The following is a 26943-nucleotide window of genomic DNA, read 5'->3' as shown; positions in this document are numbered from 1 at the left end:
TGGTGAAGCTGGCTGTGTCCCATGAGTACCGCCTCTGTTTGGATGGGCTAACGCTGTTGCTATTGAAATTCAGGCAGAATAGAGATGGGAAAACACAAGACCAGGAAACTCCCTGATTTTCTTTTTTGTCCTTCCCATAAAACATTTAAATTTGATTTTTTTTATAAAAGTTTTCCGTTGTCCCTCATAGAGCTACAAAGTTATGAATTATCTTAAATTGAGGCAAGAATTCAAGAAATGTTTTTTCATTTGATATTTACAAACAAACGTCCTTTTAGGACGACCAGACTCTTGTGGACGCCAGGAATCTAGACGGTATTTTGTTGTGTTCAGAATAATAGGCTACATTAGCATAGGCCTACTACATGTCACTTGTCCAACAAATCCTAGCAGAAACCCAACCCATGTGTTTTTCATTAAGTGTATCTTGGTAAACTAGTCAATAGACAGGGCAGGAGCCCTTGTTCGGTTCTGTTCTGTTCCGTCCTCCTTTGTTCTGACTGCATGTTTCTGAGCCCAGCTGTTGTCAGGCCATCTTTGAGTTAAAAGAGGAAAGAAGAAGAAAAAAAAAGCGATCTTTGCGGTAGAGGAAATCCCCCGCAGTAGGTTAGAATTCAAGGCACAAAAAAGCAAGTGTGTAGCAGTCAGGCTTGCGTGAATGGCATGGTTAACTCAATGAATTCACTCAATTTGAAACAGTGATGAATTTATATATTACAATCATTGAATAACCGGCCCTGCAATCCATTTTATTGAAGGCAAATGCAAAGGCGTTTTAACAAGCCACTTCCTTCATTGGAAGTTATACAAACACGAGGATGGACGAGTGTCGTATAACATATAGGCCTCCACTGAGTAGTTTGGTATCTTGAATTTTCTGCAGCTTTGTTCCATTTGTAGGCTATATGTCAAATCTTAAAATTAAAGAAATTGAACACGACATGAAAACAACTCAGTGATATATAGCATATAATCCTAATACGGTGTTTGCGGTTTTGGTCTTCTGTAGGCTACCTTTGGCCTAATGCATAAAAATGTACTGCTTAGAAGTCAAATGTTGCATGCGTGTAAACAAAAACGAAGTGAGTGCAGTTCTTTTTTTGTGTGTGCTTGTCGATTTGAACCAGGCCGTGCAGTTGGACGCATACCAGGTTCTATGGGGTGATGTGGGAATTCCCCACCTAAGTATCAGAGTAAATGCTTCTCCCCTGCTCACTAGTTTCCTTAAAAAGTGTCTCTGTGTAACCAGCGGAATGTGTGGGTGAGTGTTGAGTTTGTTTTGTTATCATGAAACATAAAGATACTGATATATAAACACCGTTATGTTGCTTCAAATGGTCCGGATTTCGTTTGCTGTCATGCGTGAGGGGTTTCGCTGAGGCTTTGCTCAGTTTTGTTGTGTTGTGTTAAAGGGTCGATCGATTCTGGACAGGAACATAGATTACTTATTGCTATTTAATGTGGTATTCTAAAAGAAAATCGTTTTTTTGGCATTGTTGTTGTTTCTTATTGTTTTGCACGAAGGCCTAAACTTGGGAAAGGATTCCCTCTAAATTGTCTGCTCAAGAATGTGGGATAGAATACTTGAATGAACTTATAAATGATACCTATATCTAATCATTATTTGGCACCATCGACATGATTAATGATGTAAATCCAGAAACATTACTGACATTACTCAGTGCATTACTACATATTATAATAAATGCATAATGCTATTCCATTTAGTAGTTAAAATGTGGATGAAAACGTATTAATGAGTAACATGAAAAATATGAATAAATATTAATAATGAAAATATGTAGTTGAATAGATGGAGGGTAAAGGCAGTAAGAGTTCATTATTTGGACAGAATGTATCTAGAATCCATATTATTTTATTTTATATTATTACATTCTATTCAACGACATCATAATGATGATTATGAATTAAGGAGATAAATGTGACGGTAAAAAAAGTCTTGTAGGCAATTTTTTGGAAAGTATGTTTTAAAGGACGCTTTCGGATCAATATTCTTCACCCGACGTCATATTCAGAGGCCATGTATTCTGTTTCTGGTGTATAGCAGTCATATAATAATGTTTGTATTACAGATATAATCCTGTTGGATTGGTACAGGGCAAAGTAAAACACTACTTATTATTTATGTTTTATTTACTTTTATTGTACCTATAAAAACATTTACTGTATTACAGTTTAGAAAATAAAAAGGAAACATGTAGGCCTATTTTATCGACCATCTTTAGGGCATCTTTTAAGATCTCGGTGAAGTAGGAAGTGTTAGATTTGATATAACAAAGTAAGAATATTGAAAAAGCTTTATACCAAAAAACCATATAATTTGGAAACAAAAGTTGGACACGTTGGTCTGTTTAATTGACTGATTAAACTGTATTTTATGCATGTAGCATTATATCCCACAAGATGGCACTCTTTGCAGGAAAACTACTCCAGTTGTAGAATGACTCTAGTAAATGGACACTTAGGACTGTATGTTTTATATGATCGATTATTGAACAGTTTGTACAGTCAGTGATATAGTCAGTTGTATATAGATAAAAAACAAAACATAAAATGTGTACTGTTTACTATGAGTATTTTCATTTTATGTTCTGTATGACTTGTCTCAGTCGACGAGGGGAAAGGCTGACACATTTCTGGTCTAAAATGACAACTTCATTAAAACATAGACCAACCTAATAAAGTTACATTAGAAAACATATCTCCCTCCCCATGTTGATATACTTGGTGCGGTCGGACGCCACCAGGCTGAATTATGGCGGTATCCCGGTCTACCGCAGCGCCAATTTCCGGCCTCCTACTTCCTTTTAGATGTGTACCCAAGAGCGAGAATAATAGGAACACGACATGAATAAAAACCACAACGAAAAGGAGAACACATATGCAGTGTTTTTTTTTTTTTTTTAGAAAATATTGACAAAGGAACATCCTAGCATGTAACGAAGACGGATACCCATCTACCGGCAGTCCCGCCTCTTGTCACTAAACCATGAAACTAAAAGTACCACCTCTCTTTCGCCAATAACGCTCATTTGGAGCATCCCGATCCGTAGTGAGACGAGAACACCTGGGAACGAGGTTACGTGGTGTCGCCGCTGGTGACATCCTGTGCACCCATTGGCCCACTGGGGTACCGTTCAGTGCTGTCCATTGGCTCACCGAGCTGCCACTCAGTGCCGTCCATTGGCTAACCGAGCTGTCATTCAGTGCTGTTTACATTGAGCGTTTAGCGAGGTGGAATTTCCCAGGTTACAGCGCAGACCACTTCCGCAATAGATGTCTGGGTAGGAGAAGACAGGCCACTCCACTGAAAGGTAACTCACAAAAGACATCTCTTTGTTCTTTTGTTTGTCGTCTAACTTCGATGCCAAATCGAGGAGTTTGGATCCGAATAAGAGCAATCGCGGGATGATGAAGGAGCGACTCGCTGCAATTTCTCGAATGGCCATTTCATGTTAGCCAGCCGCTAGCCAGCTTCTAGCTATTTGCATGACAACAGCGAAACCTGATATTAGCCATTATTACACATTCACATCGCTAATATTAGCTGGCTTTATACGAGAAACAGATGGTAAACTTTTTTTTTCTTGAATGCATCTCACACGCCGTAGTTTTACCTCATATTTGCTGCTGTGCTCTCGTGTATATATTATAAGCGGTCATAGCAGATGTAGCCGACATAAACGTGAGCGTTGCCTTGTATTGAAAGCTCGGATGCTGCTATGAACGTAACTCGCTGAAAGGATGTGATGCTGTTGTTTTTCTTGTTATCAGTGTTGGTCATTGCTATCGGCGCATCTAATCTTGTCGATTGGTACATGTCCTCTTTTGTTGTTTTTGGACTGAATATTTTAGACTCTCCGTTCTATGAATTATGAACGAAGAGAGGAAAAGAGGTCGAAAAGACTCCAAGGGGGTAGAGTAACTCTTTACTTTGAGGGGTGCCTGAGTGCATGCAGTTTCTGCCATCCTACATGACGGGGACATCAGTGGTTGCATTCCTTTGTGGTTATAATTTTGGCACAGCTGTACTACTCACAGTGAAATCCTTGCGTATTGTTACCTTGACGAAAATGTTGTCACTGCACTTCAGTGGCTTCAATGTTTAGCATCATGCCATTAAAATGCCATAATTTTTTTGTACTATAAATATAATCGGGCGTGTGACCCCAATAAAGATGTATGTAATTAATGTAATTGTAATGTAAAGCGCCTCTCTGCTTGCATTGTTTACATTTTTTTGCTCCCTGCTAAATGCAAATGCATTGTTTCGCATGTCGTCTCTGTTTTGATTTTTTCTCTCCGCTCCTCCCACCAATCAGAGTCCATCCTCCAAGCATCTCATTCACCACCACACTAGTACCTTCTTCCACATTTTCCTCACCAGCTCTCTCTTCCCTTTTCAGTTCCGAGCACCATGCTTAGTAAGTGAAGCGGTGGCGATGGACGGGAAAGGACCCTACCGGATCTACGACCCTGGCGGGAGTGAGGCCAAGGCCAGAGAGGACTTCAGCTACCGCCAGCTCCTGGAGGAGAACGGCATACTGAGGGAGAGGATGAAGGGGCTGAAAAGCTTAGGTGGGTGCTTTTTCTTTTTGGGTGACTTTCTGGCCATCATGGCAATATATAGAGGGAGGGAGAAAGAGGGTGCCAGCGGCACTTAGTCACCTTTTGCGGCAGGTGTCCGGTTCCATGATGTTACATGACCGACGAGTGTAGTTATGGTTGTTGCGTGTTGATAATTGAGAACTAAACAACTGCACTGGTTTATGAAGTTATTTAGTTATTCTGTTTTGCACTTCATACGGGTATTATAAAATAAGAGATTTCGTCTAAACTATACATGTAGTTGTGAAGTGTGTTTGCGTGCCACAAAAGTAAAGCGGAATGCGGCGAAACCAGATTATTTTCATTGGTAGGCGACGTGCGGTCATGCTTGCATGTGAGTCTATCTCAGGTGGACGTGTCCCCAGGGAGTACGTGACCCTTTCATTCCATGAGTAACGGCATGCCTCGGTCCTCCCCGCCACAATGCCATGACACTCCTGCTGTGCGTTTTATCTTAGGATGCCAGTTTGATCCTGTCGGTCGCTTCGGTATGTAATCTTATTCCATCAGATGTCCCTGACGTATTCTTGTTGTTGTTTTTGTCAAGAATTTGTTTTGAAGATTTCTTAGAAAAATAAAGAAGTAGATTAGCATTTTCTTCCAGTCGAGCAGGAAGTTGTTAGTGGAAGCTCTGCATGTACGGCACGCCCTAACTGAATTATCTGTCTTGACGGATGGCTTTAATAACTGATTGATTGTAATCACAGGAATGCCTTTCAGCGTACCATCCGTTCCCACAAACACAATGTTAAAATGATATTCTGGGTCCCGAGATGGGAAAGAGTGGATAGAAACCCCTGATCTACCCCAATCAATGCCTTGAGGCATGCAGGGTCACTGAGCAGCCAGTGTGTTTTGCAGGCGACCTGCTGGAGGAGTCCCAGACGGAGGCCTCGCGACTGCGTCAGAGGGTGGAGGAACTGGTCCGGGACAACGAGGCCCTCAAGTCCTCCATCTTCACCACCAGCCTCTGCACGGGAGGAGAGAGAGACCGGGTTGGAGAGAGAGACCGGGTTGGAGAGAGAGACCGGGGTGGAGAGAGAGACCGGGTTGGAGAGAGAGACCGGGTTGGAGAGAGAGACCGGGGTGGGCCGAGCGAAGCCCAGCTCACGCCTCACAGGCTTTCAGGTAATGGTGAGCGTGTCGGGGAGGGGCCACGTATGCTCTCAGATGCCTGAGATACAAAATGCAAAAATGAGGGTAAAATGTGTAACGTGTTGTGGTTTTTTTCTTCCCTCTCAAGCCAAAGCCCACGCGCTCATCAGCCAGGAGCTGAAGGAAGACCCGGCGTGTTCCTCGGGCAAGGCCCTGCAGCCCGAGAAGCCTCTGGTAAGTCATTGGTTCAGAGGCAGCCCTGGACCAGGCGGCTGATGGCTGTATAACGGAGAGCGTGGAAGAGAAAAAGAATTCCCGGCTTTAGAATTTAGACTTCTAAATTCGTGTGCTTGTGTATGTGTGCCTCGCAGCCATCTGGTTCTTTCCGGTTTGGAAGGGTTCTTCTTTCATTTCAAAAAGGCTCACAGATCTCTTCTGTTTTACAGGAGGGCCTCACAGAAGATGAACTAGTACATTTAGAACAGAAGGCGTTGGAAGGTCACAGTGTGAGTACTCAATCATTGTCATTGTTTCCTTGCATGACTCTGCCAAACTTATACTACACCCTTTTAACAAAGGCGTGATAAATAAATATAAAGCACACCCAGTAATTCATGTAATCCTGTGCTGAACAATCAATTAACCATGACGTTTGTTGGTACACATTTACCACAGTTTAAGCCCAAGGGTTTCGTTATATACTGATTTCCTGATAAATTTAGCCTCTCCATGCTGTTGATGATGGGAACTCCTCCCTCTTTCGGTGACTCAACTGAAATGCAACTCAACACTGGTACTCCCGTTCTGAGTCAAGCTGAGGGGAAAGTACAGGATTATCACAGGCAAGAACTATGTCGACGCATCCACATAGTCTGTGAATCAGTCGCAGTGTGTTTATAGAGCTGCTTGATTGTGCTGTAAGGACGTCCTTCCATGGGACATGGGGTCTTGTGATCTGCCTCCCGACTGAATCAGCTCCCAATTTGAATCACTTCCCGACGGTTCAGAGTCGACTCATGGGCTTGGTTGCTTCGCCACGGGACTAACGTGAAGACGTTCCGATTTATCTTTCAATGACTTTCAACAGCGTCATTTAGCATTTACCAAATAGCGAGCGGATCGATTTTCAGCATTGCTGAAGCTCTGGATAAAGCGAGGCGTACGAGGGCGACGGTAAAGCGATGCCTCTCATAAACCCGTCCGCGGCGGTCCCAATGGAGTTGCCCGCGGCTCCACCACCAGCCGAGAGACGGCCCGAGGCTCACGCTCGGCCCTGTGTTGACCCACAGACGGCGGCGGCGGCGGCGGCGGCGGCCCTGGGGGTGGTGGCGGCGCATCAGCCCCAGGACAACATGGAGCTGGCCAGCCAGCTGCAGCGGCTGGAAAGCTCCTTCAGCGTGTTCGCCGAGGAGTCCAACCCCAACCAGCTGCTGGCCCACCTGGGCCGCATGGCCGTGGAGTTCCACCACCTGTCCTCCAAGGTGCAGAAGAACGAGCAGCGCACCTCACTCCTGCAGGTGGGTCTGCTCGTCGCAGTAGGGTCACAGATGGGGTTCGACAGGAAAGGACACCTTGAGGTGGGATCAAGAGCTGGGCGGTGTGGGGGAAAAACCCCTATTGCAGTTATTTAATTATGGCATTGTTTTATTGATCTATTGCAGTTATTTAATTATGGCATTGTTTTATTGATCTATTGCAGTTATTTAATAATGGCATTGTTTTATTGATCTATTGCAGTTATTTAATTATGGCATTATGTTTTATTGATCTATTGCAGTTATTTAATTATGGCATTATATTTTATTGACATAATTATTTGTTGTTATTATTTTTATTATTATATAGCATTTATCTTGTGCCTTAATCGCCCTTTCATTTATAAATAGTAAATTGACAGAAATATTTTTATTCCTTCAATTAAGTGTAGAGAACATAGTTTATGCTATACTGACTTTGGAATTGCCTATAAAGTAAAAATATATTTTAATTGATAGTTAGTCTGAATGTCGCAATGTGTAACTATTCAACCTGCTTGTAACTTAAAATAACCCTGATATATCGGTGGTCAATGCTGATCAGTAGGGATTTGAATAATGTTATCTGAAAAATCCAACCTTTAACCCTCCTAACTGGGCCAAGTTGGCTCAATCTAAGTGTTAGAAGCGTCATCAAGAAAGTGACCTTCTTTTGAAAAAAAAAAACAGCAGCTGATACATTTGAACATTCAAACTTTTGTATGACCTGTATCATCAAATGGAAATCCACTACACACTTCGGTTTCACTATGAGCTTTCTATGTTGGGGTTGGCTGTTCTTTTTGGTTTCCATCTCTCGTCCAATAAAAGTAATACATACTTTTTGTTTCAGACACTGTGTGAGCAGCTCAGACAGGAGAACAATGAGCTTCGAAAGAAAATGGAAGAAGATCATCAGTTCAGGAATCGAGACTTGGAACAACTGAGGTGATTTTGTTTTCTTTCAAACATAACCCTAGTGTAAACGGTCAGCTCGGCCCATACTGTCTTGAGATACATAATTCATCTTAACGTTTGGACTTTGTTTAGCTCACGTTGTAAAGAGCCTCACTTTCACTTTGAACAGAATGACGTGCCACTGTATGCGTGGGGTCTTGGGGTGTTCCCAAGGTTTGCACAAAGCCTCTGTTTTACACATTTCTCTTTCTCTTTCTGTGTGTGTGTCACAGGCTTGAGAACCAGAAGCTGAAGGAGCTGGTGACCGGCGGGGCGGACCCAGCGGTTCAGACAGACAGTGAGCCAGAAGACGCCAAGGAGGAGCCAGTGAAGGAGGAATCCCCCTGCGTCAGATCCAAGATGGAAATGACCACTCCATCCAAGGTCGGCAAAAGCCCCCCCCCCACACACACACTCACACAAAATGAGTTGCGCTGATGTGGACGCCCTATTATTTCGTGCACCGTCTATTTTAGTTAACATCAAGCCTATAGTGCGTTTAGTTACTCTTATTTATTTAGTTTATTTTCTCTCTGAATCCTTATTCAATGTCTCACATGCCCGTCTATGGAAGGAAACCAGACCGCCTGTAGGACCCCCACTTCACCACTGGGGAGGGCCTCCTCTTTTATTCACGTGGATTCATTACCAGCGATGGGATAACCGCCCATTGCCCAGTCACCCACCAGTGCCCCCCCCCCCCCCCCCGCACGGCCCCCAGACCAGGGTTCAAAGAAGTAGGCCAATAAATGGGGATCGGAATTATAGTTTCCCATATCGGATCGTGATTTAATGCTGCCACTCGGAATCGCTCCGTGCGTGTTCTATGTGAATGGTGTCTTTAAGAACCTCTTACTATTCACGCCACTCGCATTGAGTTCACATGCAGGTCATTCAGTTTTCTATCACGCTCAAGGAGGCCTACAAGTAGATCGTGCACCTTGCGGCTGGGATTCGACCACCTTGTCCACTGCTACTACTAGTACTTCTCTTCTGACACCCCATAGCACCTGGTTATGTGTTCCTATTAGAGTCTTATTATTAACATTTATTATATTTCTGAACTCCTCCAGAGTGCGAAAGCCGCGGAGAAAACCCCCGTGAAGTCATGTGACCCGGAGGTGTACGAAAAGAAGATCAAGCTTTTGGAGAAACAGAGAAAGGATGTAAGTCTCACTCGCCCTCGCTCTCACTCTCGCCCTCACTCTCGCTCTCCACGCATCCCTGTGGCTATGATCAGGGAAAGTCCGACCTGGACATGTGGTCCCCACATGTGGGTTTTATTGTTCCAGTCGGTTTCACTCTGGCTGCGTTTCTCTCTTGTGTTTCCCAGGTGCTGGAGGTGAACAAGCAGTGGGACGTCCAGTGGAACAACATGAAGACCCAGTTTGAGCAGAAGGTAGGCCGTTTGGTGCGGGGGTTTGGTTTTACGGACGCGCTGGAAGTGATTTCTCATCATGTGTTAATCATATCAGTTTGTGTAGCGTTTCACTGATGAGTTCAATATTTGTATAATGTAGGTGCAAAATTAGTATATAAAGTATGATTTTAGCCCCTAGCTATTTCATAATAGTCTGCCAATCTGAATCCGGGACGGAAATATACGTTAAACACAGAATAAAAACAACGCATGGAAAGAATTACAAATGTTGGGGAAAATAACAATGTTACACTAAACCAGAGGCCACTAACCAAGTCGTCTCTGTAGAGCCCCCTTCCCCAGGCTGTGATACGAAGGTCAAGGCAACAAACCGGCCTCTCTTTCTGTTTCTGTTCGCCTCACGCCTCGTCCTTCCCCTCCCAGATCACAGACCTCCGGCAGCGGCTGGCTGACTCCCAGAAGGCGGTGGTGGAGCTGGAGGCGGAGCGGGAACAGCGGCAGCGGGACTACGACAAGAAGCTCCTGCTGGCCAAGTCCAAGATCGAGAACGTCCAGGTGGGAAGAACACCACACACAAGCTGATCACAGCAAAAAGTACAGAGCTAGACTGACTGCTTTAGTGAGAGGGACGGAACCCAGACAATACAGAGAGCTGTAATGACTGTTATGTAGTTAGAGGGCTGGAAACCAGACAATACAGAGAGCTTTAATGACTGCTTTAGTAGTTAGTGGGATGGAACCCAGACAATACAGAGAGCTGTACTGACTGTTTTAGTAATTAGAGGGATGGAACCCAGACAATACAGACAGCTTTACTCACTGTTTTAGTAGCGAGGGGGATGGAACCAAGATAACACAGAGCTTTACTCACTGTTTTAGTAGCAAGGGGGATGGAACCAAGATAACACAGAGAGCTTTACTCACTGTTTTAGTAGCAAGGGGGATGGAACCAAGATAACACAGAGAGCTTTACTCACTGTTTTAGTAGCAAGGGGGATGGAACCCAGATAACACAGAGAGCTTTACTCACTGTTTTAGTAGCGAGGGGGATGGAACCAAGATAACACAGAGAGCTTTACTCACTGCTTTAGTAGCAAGGGGGATGGAACCCAGACAATACACAGAGCTGTACTGAATGTCACAGTCAAGGAATGGAACCCAAATAAGCAAAAGAAACGAGACTTTTTGCAGGCAGTATTCAAGGTCCTTGGGTGTAGAACTCGCAGGGTCGTCGAGCTACGAGTGCAGATCCCACGCACAGCAGCCGTGTCCCACTGGTCGAGTATAGCCCGGCAGCCCCCCCTTGTAGACGAGCCCGGGGGGGCCGGCGGTGGGGTTCTGGGGTCTGATCTGTGTGCCCGTCCGGTGTCCAGGGCGAGAAGGAGTGTCTGAACTCGGAGACGACGGAGCTGAAGCAGAAGGTGCGCTACCTTCAGGACCAGCTGCTGCCGCTCAGCAAGCAGAGGGAGTACCAGGAGAAGGAGATCCAGCGGCTCAACAGGGTGTGTGTGTGTGTGTGTGTGTGTGTGTGTGTGTGTGTGTGTGTGTGTGTGTGTGTGTGTGTGTGTTTCACTCTGTGTGTCTGTATGGCAATCTGTGTGTGTGTGTGTGTGTGGCACTGTGTGTGTGTTAGAGGAAGTTTGCACGTGTGTGTTTTGTCGTATCCATCCCTCGATGCCTTCTCTCACCACCAGGCGTTGGAGGAGGCCCTGAACCTGCATCCCCCCGCCGCCTCCCAGCCCCCACCGGGCCAGGGTAACCACGGCGACGCCGCCAGCAACCTGAAGAAGCAGGAACTGCTGACTCAGGTGGCGGTGCTCAAGGAGCAGGTCAGAGGAGGAGTCACGCCATTCAGATGCCTTCGCCCCGTGCGCACGCCGTGCCCTTGTTCAACCCGGGGGTCTTTTCTCTGCACTCCAGGTGAAGATCTTTGAAGAGGACTTCAGGAAAGAGAGGAGCGACCGGGAGCGCATGAACGAGGAGAAGGAGGATTTGAGGAGACAAGTGGAGCGGCTTCAGGGTCAAATGACGAATTTAACCAATCAGGTAAGCCCGGATTAAGTTGGAGCGTGCGAACACTTTGAAACGGTGGGTGCAAACGAGCGTTTTTGGACACGGACGCAAGCCTGCGCAGCAGTATGTCGCAGCATATCAGCCACAGATGGTTGTTTAAACGCGTTTATAAATGCAAACAATGAAACTCTGAGAATTTCATTGTTGTCCTACGAATCTTCATACCTTGTTGTTCTGCAACCGGCGGTGATCAGTCCTTTATCTGCAGATTAAATGGGTGATAAAAAGATGTTGTTTTCATTTTTAACAAAGAACGTATCATAAAAGTGTGTGTGTGTGTGTGTGTGTGTGTGTGTGTGTGTGTGTGTGTGTGTGTGTGTGTGTGTGTGTGTGTGTGTGTGTGTGTGTGTGTGTGTGTGTGTGTGTGTGTGTGTGTGTGTGTGTGTGTGTGTGTGTGTGTCAGCTCCACCAGGCACAGAATGAGTGCCAGAGAGAACGGACGGAAAGGTGTAAGCTGGAGAGACTGCAGATGCAGCACCACAAACAGGTACGCCCTCCCTCGTAGCCTGCACTGCTAATCACTACCTTTAGCTGGGGGATTGTACCACTGCTCTTTGCGGTTCATTGTTAGATGTACCCAAAACTAACTATGGATTCCTTTTTTATGGCAAACTTTGCCATGGCCCTCTGGTAAGCACCATGGCCCTCTAGTGGCCCAAGAGAGCATATTTGCGCTCTGCAGAAGTCTGGCCACTGTGTGGTGCTGTTGCACTCTGTGTGAACATTGTGTTTTCATTAGTGTGTTTACACAAGGGTTTGCATTGGTCCACGGCTGGTTGAGTGGGAGGCGGTTTGAACAGTCTAAAGTCCGGAGGGAGGTCGGCTGGGTGGGGGGGGGTGCAAGCCCAAGAGAGTAGTGTCCCCATGCAGTTGATGTTTACTCGTGACCCACCACCCCCCCCCCCCCACTGGTAGAAGCGACCAGAAGGCAGTGTGTGCAAAAACATGTACGAACGTCGTGCCCACGTCGAGGGGGGGGGAGGGGGGGGGGTGTCTCGTGGGCAGCCGGGTGAGCTACTGTGGTCCCTCTGTGCAGGTGGGCGCTGGGCAGGGCCTGGAGGGCTGGCCTGTACACTTCCCCCCCCGGATGCCCAACGCAGCGGGCGCTACGGCCGCCGCTGCTGCCGCCGCCGCCGCCGCAGCCAACGCGGCAGCACCGCCCCCCGGACGCGACCCGGTAAGGGCTTGATCTCCGGAAGAGACCGAAACCGAGCCCCTCCACCCCCCCCCCCATGCCAAATTAGAGTATCATAATCAGATGACATCATTTAGAGTCATCATCTTCATCGGAAGTGTCTTCATTCTCGCCCCACTGCCTAGGAGCTTTTGAGGGCCAGATGTAGCTCCCCCCTGCCCGTGGATTGGGGTTCTGATAGGGTGAGGGTCAGGTGTAGCGCAGGAAGCTGCAGGTCTGGTGGGGTTTAGTCCCAGGTGCTTCAAGGGTAGATGATGACTGAGTCGCTCACTCCATCTGTTTATTTTTCTCCATGACTTTATTTTTATCTCCTTCAATTTTTCTTTCTTTCTTTCTTTCTTTCTTTCTTTCTTTCTTTCTTTCTTTCTTTCTTTCTTTCTTTCTTTCTTTCTTTCTTTCTTTCTTTCTTTCTTTCTTTCCCTCCGCAGGGTTTTCCTTGGCAGTCGTCCTTCCCACAGCCCAGAGGGTCCAGAGTCACCGGGGAGGGTTCGAGACCCCCGCCAGAGACCACAGGTACGGTCAAAGGCCATCCTCTTCCCTCCCCCTCCCTGTCTTGGAGCTCTTATCTTCAAGATGAAGTTGCTCAGGTTGCCTGGTTTACCTGGTTCATGAGTCACGTTTTGGTGAGGCACCTTGTGTTCCATTTATCGGCCCACAGTGTGCTTGAAGGACCATAGTGGTCCTGGTGACCAAACAATAGGAACCGGATCCCCTGGCTTTACTCAAACTTGTTGACGCATTTCATGAATAATTCCTTATACTTATTTGGCCAAAGAGTATTTAGCGTGGGCGTCACTGTTTGGAATGTAAACGATTGCGAAACTGCTTTTGAGTGTAGTACTGCAATACAAACATACGTGTAACTGTTGACCAACGTGCGTCGATCAGAGTTCGTCTACTTGGAATAACTGAATCGTTAGTAATTTACCAAATGTTTGATCACAAAAAGCAAAGTGCTTTATTGTGTTTATTTGTGGCAGGAACTCTAAATGCTCTTAGGCAGAGGCGGTATGGACTAATTGTTCCTAGCTACATGCCATCTAGGTGGCTTTACTAGCTCCTCCAAAACAAGGACAGGATCAATTATTGACAGAGCAGGTGTCGCATGCTGCCATGTACGAAATATCCTGACTGTGTATTTGTGTGTGTGTTTATGCGTCGTATGATCGCTTGTTTAACCTGTGGGCACTGGTCAGCCTCACCCAGAGTCAAACAGATCTGTCTCGGGCCTGGTGACTCTGCTTAAACAAGCCATCAACCACACACTAGACATGGTACAACAAATTTTTTTTACAAATGTATAAGTGAATCCAGGAGAGACGGTTACGATGGTTTGGTCAGCGTAACCGGTATTGTCTTGTTTTGAGGCTAAACACCACATAGTGCCGCTCGGCTAGGGATCGTTGAGCTTACAATGGTTGTCTGTCTTGTTTCTTTAGATCAGTCAACGGCGGCAGGATTCGGAAAAAGGGAAAGACAGAACCTTGACCCTGGAAAGCACTAGAAGCATCACTGATCCAACCAAATGAAGCTTGGGTAGTAGCATGATTCAGTTTGTTTTGATTTGACAAGGTGTAATTTGAACTATAATTTTCCTACTGAACTGTAGATATCGGAATGTTGTTTATACTTGCGTTTTATAAGCCTATTTGTGAAACACTGTTTTCGCTATTCTGAATATATATACATGATATATTGTTTAGATTTTTTTAAACTTATTATTTTTGAGACTCAATCTGCTTCATATGATTCTATGCAGGAACCGAAGTCATTTGTTAAATAGGTTGGAAACTATCAACATACTTTTTTTTTTTCTGACAATATACCTACGTGATTGTCTCTGCAGAAATGTAACAACTTCACATACCTAGTTTGTTACTCGTTGAGTTAAACGGAAGCCATTCCCGATTTAAGAACAAGACCACATATATTCATTCCAACAAAGAATGATTATGTAGGTACATTGAATCATAGACATTGTAATGTGAATGTTATTTCATTTATGATGATTTCTTCAGTACCATTGATGTTCTAGACCTGTCCCATATGTGTAACTGTTCAAAAGTGATTGTTGAAATACTAAAATTTTGGGAAATTAATTTTGATGGTATCATGGCAAAAAATACATGATTGTGATTATTGATAATTTATTTATAATCTAATGTTTTGATAGTTGCATTGACTCAGTGTAAATCATTGTCTTTAGTAATGCTGTTCTTTCTATGTTGTTACTGTAATCCCAATATATTGTAGCTATTGGCATTGTATGTTTGTATCAGACACACAATACTCGACAAAACAGCACATACACATACAAACGCGTTTTTTCACTCTAATGGACCTAATCTCATAAAAACCAACACTTTAATTTACCGCACCCGATTTAATGATTTGGTCACTTGTTCTTACCTTTCCTTTATCCTTCAGCATCCTATACCGTTGTCCATAACAAATTCCCATTCTTTGTAGAGATTAGCCAATTGAACCCCTTCCCCACTTCTCTCCCCCAACTCTGAACAATTGATCTGCTTCCTCTCATTCCTTCAAACAAACAAGGTCACTTGCGGTGAGTCAAATAACGATTTAAGATCAGGATGATGACCCTCCCCCCCCCCCCCCCCCCCCTCATCATATGGTTGTCTTGTCGCAGTGACGAGGAAGATTTTCAGTTGTCTTTTAGAACACACGACCTTGTGTTGCAGCAGTATCAACGTGCGTTTGTGTGTGCAACACTCGGTTCAGTACTGAAAACAAGCCCAGCTTCAGACACACAGCCATTTGAAATGGTTTACTCGCTATGTTAACTCCTTTCACTTTTTGTTTTGGTTTGATTCACAATTTAGCTCAGTATTCATACAGTTTCCCCTAGTATGTATTGCAGAAGACGGGATGGCGGGCTTCAAATTGTCTGTAGATTATTTGGGACAACTTTTTTTAATCCAACAATTTATTGGGAACAAATCCTCACTGGTGGGAGCTGAATTGAGACATTAGCTGAATTGCACTTTGAAAGGTACGCTGTAATTATTGGCAGTTGTATTTTCTTGGTTTGTAGCCTAGTTATGTTTTTCTTGTTCCTTTTTGCTGTAGGCAAAAGCACATCTTATGTGAGACTTTTTGTATTTGACCAGCTTAATAAATATTCTAAATGTCTTTCCTCTGTCAACTCTGAACGTCCTATTTGATATGCTAAATCCAGGGGTTGCAATCACACACACACACACAGTCAGTAGGTCTGCATAACTTCGCATATTTCTTGAGGCACGAATTTGAGTCAGCAACTGTGTTTCCCCCCAAGCTTTATTGAAGGTACCCAGCGAACCCAGGTCCTCTGCAGGCGGTTGTGCAGCAGGTTCTGCCGCTGTACGAGAGGACATGACGCTGGGATCGCGGAGCAGCCCCGATGCACTCCAGGGCTGGCTCTGGACCCACAGACTCAGAAGAGGCTCCACAGAGATCCTGCTTTCAAGCCCCATCTTCATGTTATCATGCCCAACTCTACGCTTCACAGAACCTGTCGCAGACCGCCAGGGGACCGTCACCTGTGCCTCATCTCCGTGAAAGCAAGCGAGGCGCCAGTTGAAGGGTATAAACGTTTGCTTAAGATTCTAAAAGGGGGTTGATCAGATCCCTTTGGGCTGGTAAACGCCGGAGGTAGTCTGTGATGAATCTTCTGACGACGGAGACTTCGACCTTGGAAAACCACCTCCTGACTGGCTTCCCATCCGGCCCCACCAGGAACTTCTCGAAGTTCCACTTGATGTCGCTCAGCTTGAGCGGCTCCCAGAACAGCCTCTCGGACGCCGGTCCCAGGTCGTCGCCGACCGGCGGGCAGGAGCTCTGCAAAGCAAAACGTAAACGCATTACATTGACACTCTGCATCTGACACCCAACTACTCTGCTATACATACCAATGTTGATATGTCCTATATCACATGTAATATTCCATGAGGCGGGAGGGGACTCGCCTTGAGGAAGGTGTACACCGGTTGTTCCTGATCTCCATTGACATCACCGAGCTCAAACAGCGGGAACGTGGGGACAAATCCCTTTCCTGGTCTTACGTGTCTGAAACGCAGGAAACGATCATCTCGTCAGGGGTAAAGGACCACCGGGGAGACGATTAGGGCTTGGGGCCCCCACTGCCTCATGGGGCCAAACCACTCCTTAAGTAGTACTTAGGTTTTGCTACATTCTCTTATGGCAGCCTATGGATTGTAGAACCACTAGCCTGGCCGCTTCACTCCATTGAGGAATGCATGGAGAGGTGGAGGGACTTAAGGGATAATTGAAAATGTTGCAGATTGACAGATGATTGAGAGATATCTACATTCATAGATCTAACGTTACATCCCTTCATTGGAGCCAGGCGTCAAGGGTATGCTGCAACTTTAAACGCCCTGGTTCAGTTTCATTGGTTGCATTCCTTGTGTGTATTCGGCTAGCCATGCAGAGAGAAGAGGATTACTTACTTTATACCTGGTAGGATCTCATCATTGTTCCCTGGTTCTTGTTTTCCAAAAATATTACAGGGAAACCCGAGAACGGTGAATCCATAGGACTTCAGCTCCTCGTGTAGTGCATTCAACTCTGATGGTATCAAACAGAAGAAAGTACAGATGATGTAGCCTCGGAGCTGGAGGAAAGGGGTGATTGTTTATGGTGGACTTAATGAAGAAAGTGTTATTCAATGCTCACCCACATACTGGTTGGTAAGGGATCAGTATGTAGCTGTGTTGACAAAGAGGACTGTCTGCCCAACGTACTCGCTGAAGGAGACGGTTCGACTCTCATTCAGGGTTTTTGCCTGGTACCCATAAATGGTACCGTTTACATCTGTTTCACACGGCTGAGGGAGGGAAACACGCCTGCTGGTTACAAATAATTGTCTTCATCTTATCAGGTCAATGACAACAAAGTCGTGTGTTATCTGGTTTGGTTGAATCACCAAACATCTTATTTCAACAGGTCAAAAACATCTATCCCGATCTAATTTCATTCAGTGTTTGGTTTTCCTACATTGTATTATGTAAGGCAAAATGTATTGATAACAAACAGAAGTAACAAAGTAAATTGGCTTGACATGTAGGACACTAAAGTTAGTACATTTAGAATTTGTGCTTAGTCTTTACGGTTAGAAACACCAAATTGTGTCTGCATCTAGAGAAGTGATGCTCTTGGTCCAGTGTTTTACAACCTTTGTCTTTAGGTATTACACCTGATTGTCAACAAGACCTTTCGCCGACCACCTCGTATGCAAAGAAAAAAAGGATAACTATAACACAGTGTGGCCGAGCAGAGTGCCAGCCCCTTTTACAAGACCGTGGCCTGAACAGTGAAAAGAGAACCCTCAGTAACGCTGTTGAGTTTATCTAGCCTACACAAATAATGACGAAACATCAAAAGAAAACATTACAATGTTAAAGATATGAAGGAATCCACATAGCGACACTATTTTAGAAAAAAAATGGTAGGCTATTTACTGAACATTTCACTACCTACCTAACTTTTTTATATCTTTATTTTCAATGATCTATTATTTTATATTGTTGTCAATGTCTATTTCAAGAATAAAAAACACTGTTCTAGTCGATGTCCTGAGGCAAGGTCCTAAAAACGTTTCTGCTTTGACATTAACTTAACAATTAATATGAATGACCAACAACGCATTATTTGACGTTAGCACTTAACAAGGTAGGCTACTATAATTAATTGATTGTCCTATGCTAAATAGGCCTATGTGTTTTGATTTTACCTTCAGGGTGAAAAGATAGGTCAGAACTACCCCATACTCTTTGATACACGGATATTCTTAAATCCATTATAGGTCATGCTTGACCGCAGTATATGTAGCCTAGTCTAAACCAATTTTTATGATCTGAAAAAAAGTGATCCATGACCAATAACAATATAAAGATATTTTTACGCGGGAGTGTGTTCCCGCGGATGTAGGCCACCTACCTGGGTCCATGGAAACACTGTGCCCATGCTGGGTCGGAGAACACCCAGCAGAACCAAAGGTAAAATCCGTATCCACTCCATCCCCGGCGTCTCGAACGTCTGAACCCTCTGTAGGCTTACCTAAATTACCGACTCGGTCGCTGCCTGCGGCCAAGTCTGATTTTTGTAATTTCGCAGGTTGGGGTTAAATTTATACCTACATGCTGCACTGAACAAACTGACGCGCACCCGTCTGAACCAATAGGGATTTAGTGATCGTGGGCTCATCTTGGAGTTTCCCTTGACTCTTGGCCCTTTGACCTCCCTTCCCCCTGTCATCGCATCATCACACAAGCTATATGTGTGCATTTCAGTAGAATATATAGACATAGATAGACAACGGCCCGGGGTGCAAAACCAATCAGCAGACAAACAATCCTAAAGTAAACAGACACACACAGTAAACAGGGTTTCTGAATGTTTCCACAAGTTTAATTATAGACTTTTTAAGAACATTTTGAATGGAAATTTAAGAACCATGAAGGATATGAAGGAAAATTGAAGACATAGAATTAGTTGCAAAGTAATTAAATGTATTCACATTCAACAGTAAATGACTAAAGGAGCTGTGTGTATGTAAGAGTTGCAATAGTATAATATGTGATGCTTCGTTCAACCAAAACGTATGGATCCCACTAAAGACATTGTAGACGACCTAACATGACATAACAACAATTTATGCAGTTAGTGATTAATCTAACTCTTATAGTCGGCCACTGTATACAGGTTCTAGACTGTGAGAGAAAGTCTAAGACGTTTGGAAAACAGGTAACCAGATGTCCTAAACCAGCCAGCCAAAAGGTTGCCCACAATAGTAATGTGGGTTATTATTGTTATTGCTTATTGTTCTTACTCGACCCAGGTGTAAGATCTGTTTTCTTTGATTATACGTGGCTATTTTACTCAAGACTGAAGTAAACTACCTCACGCCAGTGATGGTTGGCAGACAATTTCATCTCCTAAGCATATGTGGTTTGTTGTCTGTTTTATATATATGTGTATGATTAAAAAGTTGACGAGTGTATTACAATCACAGAGTTCCTCACTGCTTTATATCTGATATAACTTTAGACGAACATGCATTCCCATAAGCACACACACACACACACACACACACACACGCACACGCACACTTAGGAGAATGTGAACTATAGCCACAATAATTAATACGTTTTATTTAATTCACACTTTAAATGCTTCACTGCCATTTACAATTTCCTCATATTACGTTACGGAGCGGGGGTGGGTCATGACTCCACTCCCAACACTTCCACCGGAGGTCAGAATTGTAAGGCTCACTTCCACTGGTGGCCGCCAGAGGTCAGCATTGTAATGGTTACTTCCACTGGTGTCCACCAGAGGTCAGCATTTTGCGGGTAAAGATTTCAGAAAGTGCTACTACGACAGCGATAACGTCAAGACTATAGAGGGGATACGTGCTAGCGGTTCGTAGCTAGGCTTCTGACAGGCAGTCCAGTTGCAATTGTATACAGATGGCGTCTCTCCTGCAGCCCGATAGAGTGATCTATCTGGTCCGCGGGGAGAAGAAGACCAGGTCTCCGCTGTCCCAGCTGTATTTCTGTCGCTATTGCAGCGAGCTCCGGTCCCTGGAATGCGTGTCTCATGAGGTTTGTTTCCACGTCTTCTGTCAGTGGTCATTAGTGAGCTAGCGCTAGCATCGGTAGCTAGGCTAGCTATAGTGTTGTGGACCGCTGTTAGCCTGATCCCCTTGATTTGACAGGCTGTTATGGGTCTAATTTCTGAGTACCTTTTCACCAGAGACCCATTTCCTTCCTTTTATTCAGTCGACACTTACTATACGTTTCCTTCATGATCAGTTAATGTTTAAAACGATATGCTGTGCTCCTCCCACCTAGCTAGATGTCTAGTATGAATAGGCCACATATATCCGCCGGTGCGTTGCTGTGTAGAAGCTGTTAGAATAGGCAATGTTAGGGAAGTTGTTTATTATTTCTGTGTTTTTATATATCGTACTAGGCTATGGCCTAAAAAGGCAGGTGACTTGTGTTATAGCTGCTTTATGCTTCAATCGGTTTGGATTGGGTTCATACTCACTGTACAGACACCACACCCATACAAGAGCGACCCAAACACGACCTCTCTGGATTTGTCAGCTTTGGAATAACATAGTCACTGGAATTAAAACATCACAACCATTATAAATATTTATCTAAAAAGATTGGTCATAATATTCATTCTGTTCATATAGTTATCATTTAGCCTTTGAGCCCATTGTTTGCTGTTTAATTGAGTCCTACTAATGGATGTTGTTCAGGTGGACTCTCATTACTGCCCGAGCTGCTTGGAGAACATGCCTTCAGCCGAGGCTAAACTGAAGAAGAACAGGTGAGCAACATGTGCATTTATACATCAGCGATTCCTTAAAGAACAAACCATAAGTGTCTTCACATATTTTGATGCGTAAACATTGGAGGGAAAAACGACATATGAAACTCCTCCTGTATTCCCTCGTCGCTGCAGATGCGCCAACTGTTTCGACTGCCCGTGTTGCATGCACACCCTGTCCACCCGGGCCACCAACATCCCAGCCCCCATGCCTGATGACCCCACCAAAACCACCATGAAGAAGGCCTACTACCTCGCGTGTGGGTTTTGCCGCTGGACTTCCAGAGACGTGGGCATGGCGGACAAATCAGTTGGTGAGTCACACACTGGAATGACGCGCTGTACTTTACTGCTTCATATAGTTATTTCGCTTTATACAGTGCCACCTACAGTGACAAGTAGATACAGATCACTGAGGAGAAGGTACGGGTGTGTGCAAGGAAGGACATGGGGAAGAACCCAGAACCTTTCACCAACCATTACACTTTCTTGGGATTCCGGCCCATACTTGAGACTTAACTTCTATCACGATGTCCATAATAAATAGGACAGATGTGCCAGAGCAATTTTTACAGTGCGGTCGAACACTTCAAATATATTTGGCAAATCCTGGTTTGAGAACTCATTTAAGCCTTGCTAGCTGTTGTGACAGTGTACCGGAATTGTGTTTTGTTCGTTACAGCCAGTGGTGGATGGCAAGAACCAGAAAACCCTCACACTCAGCGGGTGAGTGGAACTCTGTCTTTCCACATGAGTCTTGATCACAAGATCTCTGGTCCACATGCAAATAGACACACAATTACCCCATTATTCGCATACTTCCTTATCGTTGAAATTAAGACGCATGTGATTGATTATTAAACTGTTAATCCCTGTTCGCTCAATTTGCAGATCAACAAACTGATAGAGTACTACCAGCAGTTGGCCCAACGAGAGAGACAGGAGCGAGACCGGAAGAAGATGGCCAGGAGGAGACAGTGCATGCCGATGGCGTTCTCGGTACACTACAGCAGGCTTTCAGCTCACTGGGCCGTATGATCTGAAGTAGCACAGCCATTTACTCTTTGAAAACTGCGCCCTTCTTTCTGATTGGGTGGTCCCAGGGGTGGATTATATTAAGTTATAAGAAATGAGCTCAGACTAAATTTGTTGTGAAATTAATACGCATGCATTGTGTTTTCTAAAATGTTGACATTGTACTGACAAAGAGACTTTAATATGTCCTTTTCTATATATATTCTATCTATCCCCAGGGACAAACCGATTATTATCCAACGTCATTTCAAAGACATTAGTTGAATCAAGGAGAAATATATCTTTTTAATGAATATATTTCTAATGTAAAATATTTATAGAAGTTGGTTAGGTTTTTTTTTTTAAGTGAAGGAAAATGGGAGTGGAGTCCTTCAAGCGGCCAAGGACAATTCTAATTTATTTCAAAGTCACGTTGAACTTTATAAATGTGTCTGCCATGCAATCAGCTATTAAATATTTCATCATCAATGATCAGGGAACTTGACCTCAATTATCCATGTTATTTAGGTCAATGTCTAAGATCTTTTTTTATCGAGAGTAGTTTCATGATGTTTTAAAGGTTGGGGGTAGATATAAAATAATATATTACATTTTATCTGAGGTTCGGCTGCTTTCAAAGATGGATTTTGTTTGCCTTTGCATGTCCCCAGTTGCCACTCATGCTTAACTGCTTTGCTTCCTCCTGTCTTTTTTAACCTGTTTTTCCCTTTTAACCCTTTTGCTTGTGTGCATTGATTCTTATTTTTTATTTCTTTACCCTCCCAGCAACACACTATTCATGTGGTGGTGAGTTGTATTTTTCACAACTTTGGGTTGTCTGTATTGTGTACAGTAGCACTGTCTTCTTCTCTTCCCTCTCTCTCTTAATTCTAACTTCCCAGATCACATGAATGTCTCCCTCTAGCTAAATGTTGTTGATCCACAAAATAGGGGCCTTTTGAATTGGTAAACGAGTAGCAAACACATTGTAACCAAGTGTAGTTGCACCACGAGTTAAAAACATATAGGTCAACACTAATTTGACCATAAGTCTTACCAAACCACTTCCACCCCTCTATCCTGACCCTTTTAGAAGCCCTATTTGTTCCCATTACCAAGGTGGAATTTCTGTTTGCATCTTTTGCAAATGTAGTTTTAATGGCCTTTCTTTATGGAGACATTTGTCTTTTAATATTCTGTTGTATGTTGACATCCTGAGTACTAATATGGTACATCCCGCACCGTAGTGCATTGAGCCTGACGTGCCATGCTCTCTCCTGTAGGAGAAGTACGGCCTGGGCACCAGGCTGCAGAGGCAGCGGGCCGGAGCTCCCCTATCCAGCCTGGCCGGCCTAACGTGAGTCTCCCATCATAACCTATTGCTGCATTGAATTAGAATCTATGAAAACGAAAAAAAATATTCATACGTTTTTGGATTTTTAAACAACTTCCCATTTTCAATATCGGCACTAGTGCCACATACCTGACTTTCTGTGTACCTGTTTGCCTGGTCATCGGTTGGGCCTCGTGTTGGCCTAAAGTGAAATCCCTTTGTTCCACTAGCCTCAAAGAAGGCGAGGACCAGAAGGAGATCAACATAGAACCAGCCCAGGCCCTGGATGAGGTCGAGCCCTTGCCTGAGGACTGCTACACACGACCCATTAACCTACCAGAGGGTAGGTGCCCCCTCCCCAAAGGAGCACCGTTGGCAGGGTTGTTGTACCACTAGGTCGGCCCGGCATCGATGTGTCTATAATATGTCTGCCACTCTGTGGTCAACTTTCCTCATTTTGGTGGCGTTCCCTCCAGTGACGACCCTGCGGCAGCGCCTGCTGCAGCCGGACTTCCAGCCGTCGGGAGCGTCCCAACTCCACCCCAAACATAAGCATCTCCTGATGAAGAGGTCGCTGCGCTGCAGGGTACGTCTCGGTCTGTTTGTGTTTTGAATGGTGTTGTTCACGTGTGTCCTCTGCGCTAGAGACTCGCGCTGACATTCGCCTTTCCTTCCCTAGAAATGCGAGCATAATTTGAGCAAACCGGAATTCAACCCGACTTCGATTAAGTTCAAAATTCAGCTGGTGGCTGTGTGAGTATTAGTTTGCTTTTATCAACTTTTTATCTTGGGTTATCTTTCAAAGATTTGAATACAATGTATATTTCTGAAAATAATTAAATTTGTTTCCAATATTCATCATCAGGTCGCTAGAAAAGGTAGTTTCCCAGTGATCAATGTTTTAGAAAATGTCAGAACTTTAGAAATGGCTGAAAAATAGTTGAATGATGAATTAATGATTGTTTTTCATTCTGTTCATTAAAGTTGGCCACATATCCAAAGTGAAACATGGATACATAGGTCGTTAATTATCTGTGATAATAGGGGTTCTTCTTGTTGTTGTTGTTATTGGCATGTTGTTTGTGGAAGATAATTGTTTTCCATTTTGATCACAGGAGTTACATCCCAGAAGTGAGAATTATGTCTATTCCAAATCTCCGGTACATGAAGGTCAGTGTCTCATGTGCTCCATGATATTAATACAAATATATACAATATTAATACACTTTATAAATGCATCATGTTGAAGTATACATATTTATCCATTCCCAAGGCCTTCACTAGCCCATCTTAAAAATCTATGTATACACGGACAAAATGACAATACTGGCCTGGGTGCTCAAATCATAGTTACCATCAAATGTTTCAGTTTAACAAGTAGAGACCGCCACAATAGTTTGATCACCCAGCCCCGTATTGACCTTTTAAGATGCTGCTGCCAACCTCATGTGAATAAGTAAATTAGCTTCTTACTCGACATTGAAAGCATTGAAGGGCCTTGGCTACTAACAAAGATATGCATCCTACACTTGCCCTATATTTGGTTAGGAGAGCCAAGTTTTGCTGACCCTGACCAACCCAGTGGAGAACCTGACCCACGTTACCCTGGTGGCCTGCGAAGAGGGCGACCCAGAAGACGTGAACAGCACTGCCAAGGTATGACACGGAACACGCCGTTTCAATTATATCGCTCCTGCACTGATGCTAATTGATTTGTGTTATCTAGTCATGAGGATAACTGGGTTATCATAGGGTCCCAATGTCACACTTGATTATAAAATTCCCATATGGCGCCAAGCCTGTCCCCTAACTGGAAAGTGTGAGAAATTGACTCCTACGCGTGACATATTTTTAAAGGATTGTTGTTGTTGTTGTTGTAGGTGATGGTTCCAACCAAGGAACTTGTCCTGGCAGGAAAGGATGCTGCCGCTGATTACGATGAACTAGCTGAACCTCAGGATTTTCAAGATGACCCAGAGTGAGAGGGAGACACACACGCGCTCACACTCGCACGCTTTCACACGCACCCACCCCTATGCCCAGGTCATTGCTCATTAAATCCTCACCTCTCGCCCCTTCCCCCTGTCCTGTCTGCAGTGTGGTCGCCTTCAGGAAATCCAACAAGATCGGCTTCTTCATCAAAGTGGTGCCCCAGAAGGAGGGTGACACGGATGTCTTGGTGTCGTTCAAGATCCGCCACGACTTCCGCAACCTGGCTGCTCCCATCAGGCCCAACGAGGAGGCGGGCGACGCCACTACGGAGGCCATCTGGCTCACACACCACGTGGAGCTCAGTCTGGGGCCGTTGGCTCCCTGAGAACGCCCACATGAAGACCCGCCACCTGCCTGCTGCCCCCCCCCCCCCCCCCCCCCCCCCCCCCTCGACTTGGTTCCACAGCCAATCGGAATTGAGGGCGGGGGTTGTGGGCGAGTTGATCTAAGGGCAAATCTGTCCGAAACGCTTCTGCTTTACTCGTAGCCGAGACCGCTACTGCGAATCACACACTACATGCTTTTCTTTGTAGCGTAGTTTACCTGTAAAATTGTTGGACTCTGTTTGATGAAATCTTTGCAGCAGAGGATGATGATGATGAAGATGATGCTGCGGCCGCCTGTCTGTCGTGCATCTTTTGACGGAACAAGACAGTAGCACTCAACGTGGTCCAATGTGAAACGATGTATCAGTATCTCTTGCTACAGTCGCTACTACATGCACATCATATTCTCATTAAAAAGCTTCCGCGTGCAATGCCTCTAAACTTGGTTAAGTGTATTACTGCAGTACCGTTATATTTTAGGGTCACTTTGTTATTACTTCGTTTTTTTTTTTATTTCAGAATTATTTCTTGTTGACCACAACATGTCTAACTTAATACAACTAAGTTCACTTTAAGAGGGGTTCCATTTTGTGACTGAAATTATCATCAGTATCTTAATGGATAATCATAATAGATTATAAGCGGCTTAATCTTGGGCCACATCTGTGATTCCCAACAATGCACTGCCCATCGCTGACACATACTCAGACATCACACATCCTATTAGTATTCACCACGTTAGTCATGGTTCTAATGTCTAATCCATATATGTCGCATTTGACATAAAATTATGAATTTAGATCAAAATTTGACATTTTGTTCAAGGAATATTCTTCTCAATCCACATGTTTGGCAAGAGTCTGATATGACTGATCGGTTTAATGTGTTGATCTGTCATGAGTGACATTGGTTATAAACTGTGTGGGTGTCTTCAGCTGCTTTCTTGTGTTAACTGTATTCTATATGCTTTGTAGTCCAGCAGACCCACAGCAACGATTATTTGTAGGACTTCTGGCTAATAAAATATAATACTGTTAACCTTGTTTTCACTATACCTTACAGCAGCT

At 44.4% G+C, this 26943-nt stretch overlaps 3 protein-coding genes across 8 annotated transcripts; 2 read left to right on the top strand and 1 right to left on the bottom strand.

The window, feature by feature from the left end:
- The first annotated feature begins 1169 nt into the window (after window positions 1-1169).
- Window positions 1170-19829, top strand: tnip1 (TNFAIP3 interacting protein 1). Of its 6 annotated transcripts, none has more exons than XM_056599813.1 (19): window positions 1268-3335; window positions 3877-3937; window positions 4428-4599; window positions 5491-5757; window positions 5873-5958; window positions 6171-6230; window positions 7014-7241; window positions 8092-8186; window positions 8429-8579; window positions 9269-9361; window positions 9529-9594; window positions 10000-10131; window positions 10950-11078; window positions 11271-11405; window positions 11497-11622; window positions 12053-12136; window positions 12686-12826; window positions 13273-13357; window positions 14284-19829. In XM_056599813.1, the coding sequence occupies exons 2-19, from the start codon at window positions 3896-3898 to the stop codon at window positions 14346-14348; spliced, it is 2157 nt and encodes a 718-aa protein (XP_056455788.1). In that variant the 5' UTR covers window positions 1268-3335; window positions 3877-3895; the 3' UTR covers window positions 14349-19829. The 6 variants fall into 6 exon arrangements, with proteins under 6 accessions (XP_056455792.1, XP_056455788.1, XP_056455791.1 ...); XM_056599814.1 differs by lacking the exon at window positions 1268-3335 and adding an exon at window positions 3342-3592; XM_056599817.1 differs by lacking the exons at window positions 1268-3335; window positions 3877-3937 and adding an exon at window positions 1170-1261.
- gpx3 (glutathione peroxidase 3) lies at window positions 16127-19015 on the bottom strand. Its single transcript, XM_056599821.1, has 5 exons — window positions 18806-19015; window positions 17543-17693; window positions 17317-17434; window positions 16813-16912; window positions 16127-16684 (listed from the first exon to the last, which is right to left on the bottom strand). The coding sequence occupies exons 1-5, from the start codon at window positions 18884-18886 to the stop codon at window positions 16445-16447; spliced, it is 690 nt and encodes a 229-aa protein (XP_056455796.1). The 5' UTR covers window positions 18887-19015; the 3' UTR covers window positions 16127-16444.
- Window positions 19830-20252: 423 nt separating the features above from the next.
- On the top strand, window positions 20253-26907 carry dctn4 (dynactin 4). The gene is made up of 13 exons (XM_056601091.1): window positions 20253-20472; window positions 21141-21211; window positions 21347-21525; window positions 21894-21937; window positions 22103-22210; window positions 23509-23582; window positions 23789-23901; window positions 24035-24144; window positions 24238-24311; window positions 24674-24728; window positions 25107-25214; window positions 25439-25536; window positions 25656-26907. The coding sequence occupies exons 1-13, from the start codon at window positions 20338-20340 to the stop codon at window positions 25873-25875; spliced, it is 1389 nt and encodes a 462-aa protein (XP_056457066.1). The 5' UTR covers window positions 20253-20337; the 3' UTR covers window positions 25876-26907.
- Window positions 26908-26943: the final 36 nt, after the last annotated feature.

Source organism: Gadus chalcogrammus, chromosome 10 (genome assembly GCF_026213295.1).
Source record: "Gadus chalcogrammus isolate NIFS_2021 chromosome 10, NIFS_Gcha_1.0, whole genome shotgun sequence".
In the NCBI taxonomy this organism is placed as follows: Eukaryota; Metazoa; Chordata; class Actinopteri; order Gadiformes; family Gadidae; genus Gadus; species Gadus chalcogrammus.
Note: the sequence above shows the minus strand (reverse complement) of the source record. Positions and strands in the feature narration are given on the sequence as shown.

Bases quoted from the DNA above. Each gene is read 5' to 3' on its own strand.
- tnip1 (XM_056599813.1), top strand. From the start codon at position 3,896: ATGAACGAAGAGAGGAAAAGAGGTCGAAAAGACTCCAAGGGG. The intron at 11,079-11,270 runs GTGTGTGTGTGT...TCTCACCACCAG, and splicing joins AGATCCAGCGGCTCAACAGG to GCGTTGGAGGAGGCCCTGAA. The intron at 13,358-14,283 runs GTACGGTCAAAG...TTGTTTCTTTAG, and splicing joins ACCCCCGCCAGAGACCACAG to ATCAGTCAACGGCGGCAGGA.
- dctn4 (XM_056601091.1), top strand. From the start codon at position 20,338: ATGGCGTCTCTCCTGCAGCCCGATAGAGTGATCTATCTGGTCCGCGGG. The intron at 21,938-22,102 runs GTGAGTGGAACT...CTCAATTTGCAG, and splicing joins AAAACCCTCACACTCAGCGG to ATCAACAAACTGATAGAGTA. The intron at 24,145-24,237 runs GTACGTCTCGGT...TTCCTTCCCTAG, and splicing joins AGAGGTCGCTGCGCTGCAGG to AAATGCGAGCATAATTTGAG.